The 4854-nt window shown below is 41.8% G+C and overlaps 1 protein-coding gene across 1 annotated transcript; it reads right to left on the bottom strand.

Moving 5' to 3' along the window:
* Positions 1-1672: 1672 nt before the first annotated feature.
* Positions 1673-3840, bottom strand: IRX1 (iroquois homeobox 1). The gene is made up of 3 exons (XM_010021073.1): positions 2787-3840; positions 2136-2208; positions 1673-1730 (listed from the first exon to the last, which is right to left on the bottom strand). The coding sequence occupies exons 1-3, from the start codon at positions 3838-3840 to the stop codon at positions 1673-1675; spliced, it is 1185 nt and encodes a 394-aa protein (XP_010019375.1).
* Positions 3841-4854: the final 1014 nt, after the last annotated feature.

The following is a 4854-nucleotide window of genomic DNA, read 5'->3' as shown; positions in this document are numbered from 1 at the left end:
CCGTTACCAAGGCGGGACTGCCCGTGATTTAGGAAAAACAAAACCAACCGAAGCCAGAAAACAAACTAATTGATGCTACGCTGGGAGCCGCAGGATGTCAAAATGAGTGTCTTCTCAGAGACAGCCCTTCAGATACCCCGCACAAAATCTATTTCGTCTGATATGTTTCTCTAATCCATCTGAAAAACGCCAAAAGTAGACACCTACCGCCTACCGCCATTACTTTGTCAACAGATCTCTAAGAGATGGTTCACCGAGACCCCTCTTTGCTTGCAATGATTTTGCAGCTAAATCAAGATCAATATTCTGATCTGTGACAAGAATTTTATTAATATTCTATTTGAAAATCTTATCTTGCTTCCGACAAGTTCTGGTTTGAGGTTGGTTCAGTTTGGATAGGGCGTCACCACATTATTTCTTAATGACTTTCCCAGCTGCTTCTTTCCATTTTCCACCATCAGCAACCATCTGGTATCTTATTAGCACCTCAATGCTCATTTAGTGTTCTCATTTAGGAGAAAAAAGAAGTAAACACTCAAAATATTACACATTTTAACGGACCGTCTTTGGAAGATTAATGCCTTTATAAACCGATAGATAGTCTCAGTCTCTGTTTAACCAACAGATCGGAATATCAGAACTTTCTTCTGGGAAGTGGAAGAGAAGCCTCTTTTTTTTTTTTTTTTTTTTTCCTCCTGCTAAGATTGTTCTTAGTCTCACAGGGAAAAATCCTTTACAGTCATATTTCCTCTGTGTTTATTTAAAGCGTAAATCGTTACAAAGAATTCTGTTTCCTAATCTAATATTTTTTCTTTTTTTTCTTTTTTTTTTTTTTTTTTCCCCTGGCTTCTGTCGCAGTGTATACTAAAGCGTTAAGGCTCTTGATCCAATTTAGGAACCGGTTTGGACAGCAAAGTTATACACTTGGGAGCAGAGAGAAAACTCATCCCTCTCATTTTCAAGAATGTATTTTATAAGTGGAAGTCAGATCTGTTTATGTTCCGAAAATGGACACTACAGAACACGTCTGATGCATCACAATTGAAAAAAAAACTTTAATTTTACTATTTAAGAACCAGCTTCACTCAGCTTCTTAAATTTACGTGCATGAAAAGGGAATCTCGCAGCTTGTTTTTGTCAAAATAGCTGCAGGAGTCGTTAAAAGCTTGGATTTGGTATTTTGGATTTCAGTTAACCAAAGGCAAAACGACGACTTTTTATAAACAAATTATAAATGTTTGAATAGACTTGTAATATATGTATAATATCTACACCAACAGAATGCATACCTGAAGAGAGCTCATAATTTCATTTAGTTTATTAGACAAAAATATATGATTTAGACAAGTTCTGCTGACGCGTTATTTACAATCTGAAATCACTCTATATACAGAAAAAACACAAACACGTGGGAAACATTTACCAAACAAATAATCCAAGAATGGTTAGAATCACACGATCTGGAATGGTACAATGAAGAAGGGGATCCATCTACAGATTTGTGTAATCGCTTTTATGGATTTGCACCACCTTATTGCAAAAAGAGATTGATGGGAGTCGTTTATATCGTTTCCTTTTTTTTTTTCTCTTTCTCTTTTTCTTTTCTTTTTTTTTTTTTTTTTAACTGTCTTTAATACCAGTCTCTGGAATATTTTTTCACCAAACCATTTAATCAAGCAGAAGGGAGAGCTGTTAAAATTCTCGGTGTTCCCTCTTGCTGAGCCAAAGAGCTGCAGGGGGGGAGGGAGAGAGGAAGGGGAGAAGAGAGAAAAAAAAAAAAAAAAAAAAGACGTAACAATCTTTCAGGAAAAAAAAAAAAGAGAGAATCCTTTCCTATAATTGCCTGTCTATTGCTATAGCATCCTAGTATTAGTTAACTGCACAGAAATCATTGTCACTGGTGTAATTAACACAAGATCTTTGAGGTCTGTTAAGTTTCAGAGAAGTTACAGGCTGGCCATGTACAATTGCAATTTAGCCTAACTTTGAAAAGATTACAGCAAGTTCTGCGTTGTTCTTATTGTCTGTACGTATTATTAAGATGATGATTAGGTGTTAAAATTAGTCTTTATTATTCAAACACTCTGTTACACATAAGTAACATTCCTGCAGTGAAAACAAACAAACAAACTCACTTGTCACGGACAGGCTGGAAGGGCGATTTTAGCGGCTGAGGTGGGGATTCAGTTCTTGGTACATTTTCTCTTTCTAAAAGGAGACAGAAGCGGAAAAAAATGGGGGGGGGGGGGGGGAGAAAAAAGAAGAACCATTTTAGAATAACAGTAAAAATCTGTACAGTGTGCAGAGAACACACCTCCCTTTCACCCTCTTTTTCAGACGTGTGTAGGTATACACATGTATGTGTGCGTACAGCACTATCCCCTACTTTCAATATTTAAGAAACATGCATGTATGCAAGCTTTCCTTGCCGTATTTTTGAATGTCATTGAAATTACTGGGAGATGGGGGTCAGGAAGACCGAGGAAAGGAAAGCAAAACTCAAAGAATATGCTTCATGGCACTATTCCTGCATTACCATTTTACTTGATGGGCATATAGGGTGAGAATGTAATTGCCCACATGAAATGGGCTTAATGTGTGTGATCAACATGCTCCAGGAAAAGAAAGAAAGAAAAAAAAATAAATCAAAGTTAGGGTACACTGTCTGCAACTCCATTAAAAGAATCATTTACACCAAGGCTGAGTCTGACACTGTTCCTCAAGGAGAAGTTCATGTGCGTGTGTTGGGAGTGGAGGGAGAGGTGGATGCCTGGTGTGTTCATTACCTATGTGTTTGGGACTGGTCCTCTCTGAAGGTTTTTCACTGCTTAGGGCTCCCAGGGTTGCTGTTAAAACAGAAGATTGTTGCTGGGCCTGGAGGTGGTGATTGTGATGAGCAGCGTGGTGGTGATTTACTCCCAAAAAGGACCTCACATTGAGCAGGGAACTTTGAGTAAGGAAAGCCCCATTTGTCCAGTTGTGAAATTTGCCAATCTGGCATGTGTAGAGTCCATGGCTGGGGAGAAAAGCAGGGTGCTGGATCTGTGGAGAAGTGTGGTTAACCTGGGCAGTAGGGGGTGGTGGAGGAGAAGATTTCAGGGCCCCATCAGGACTGGTTGCTGTCTCTGCCAAAGACCAAATCTTGGGTTTGCTGTGAGGTGGCATCTGTAAATTGTTCTGTCCCCCGGGACTGATGATCCGCGTGCTGTTGTCAGAGGCCTCCTTCACTATGGCCAGCGCGTCTTTGGGTTTCAGCCCTTCAGACCCCGACAGTGCCAAATCCTTCTCCTTTTCTAAATGCTCCTCTTCACTGCTTTGCCTCAGGAGATCGGTCTTCTCCTCCTCTTCCTCGTTGCTCTGCTCCCCATCGTTCTCGTCGATTTTATCTATATCAATGCTCTCCAGGTCGATTTCCTCATCGTCTTCATTCTTCTCAGGGTCCCCCTCATTGTCACTCCCGAAGAGATTTGCATCTTCTTGGTCTTTACTCCTGGAGCCCCAGGTCACCTTGTTCTCCTTCTTGAGCCGCCGGCGGGCATTGGCGAACCAGGTGGAGACCTGGGTGAGGGTCATCTTGGTGATGATGGCCAGCATGATCTTCTCGCCCTTGGTGGGGTAGGGGTTCTTGCGGTGCTCGTTAAGCCAGGCCTTGAGAGTGCTGGTACTTTCCCGAGTTGCATTTTTGGGCCGCCCAGGGTCGCCGTATTGGAACTGTCCATAGGGATAATAGCCGGGGGCAGTGTGGGCAGCAAAGGTAGCAGGGTGGACACCCGGATTATCTTTCAGCTCGTACTGGGAGCCCTGCAACACATTCAGACAAACGGAGAGGAAAAAGCACATCAATTATCTCGTTAACGTCTCTAACAGACCTGAATAGGCTACTGCGGGAGACGGAATACGCCTTGGAGCAGCGCAAGAGTCTTCCCAGGCAAATTCGGCCCTTCTCGCTCCAGGCTCTTCACGTTTAGATCAGGCAGAGGTATTCCCAAACGGTCTCCCCCCACCCCATTCTCTCAGGGAAAGGAAAAGAGAGGGGCTAAACTGGGCTCTGCCAGGTATTATGCTTATTTTATCCGCAAACCAAATAAAATCAAACGATGGAAAGGCATCAACTTCGCATTCGCCTCGGCGAAACAGTTTATTGTGCATTCGAAATTACCAGGCAGAGAAAGCAGGTACTGCTCCCCAGTTACAAACTACTGCCCGCGCACAGCGTTGCATTTGTCTGCAAAATATCCCGGAGGATATTACAGATGCACGCAGAGCGTTCTTCTTTGGCCCCCGATCTGCCTTTAAAAGGAGTTGGCGTGAGGCGAGGCTGGAGAGATAAATGCACAACTTCAGGACGAAGACACTTATAGTGTAAGAGATTTTCCACACACAAGCCAATTCCTCCCCAACCCTCCCCTCTCAAAATCATACACTAAGATTCTGGTGGGAAACATTAACTTGTAACTCTTAGAAAAGCCTTTAAACTCTCGAATGAAAACTGACCCATGCGGTTTAGAATATGGATATGCAGACACTTCATCTCCGAAGTTTTACTTTGATCCTGGCAGAGCAAACACAAATTGTTTACAAGCATTCAGAGACGGTGATTTATTTGCAATCAATATTCTTTTTATCGTCAGTAGTAAAACACAGCAAGTCAAATTATCCCATCAGGTGTTTTGATAAATAACATTTTATCTTTCTAGCAACCTCATTAGGCCTCATTATTACCGCAGATTGCCCAGATATTGATGCAATATTTTAGCACTTGAATTACAATGCTCAAAATTGTAGAATTTATTTCAAAATATCATCATCATGGCAAATCACTGTAGCAAAATACCAGGATAATCTACAAGTAGG

This window comes from Nestor notabilis, unplaced genomic scaffold, assembly GCF_000696875.1.
Source record: "Nestor notabilis isolate BGI_N333 unplaced genomic scaffold, ASM69687v1 scaffold23898, whole genome shotgun sequence".
Lineage (NCBI taxonomy): Eukaryota > Metazoa > Chordata > Aves > Psittaciformes > Psittacidae > Nestor > Nestor notabilis.
The sequence above is the reverse complement of the archived record's forward strand: the minus strand, read 5'-3'. Positions and strand labels throughout refer to the sequence as shown.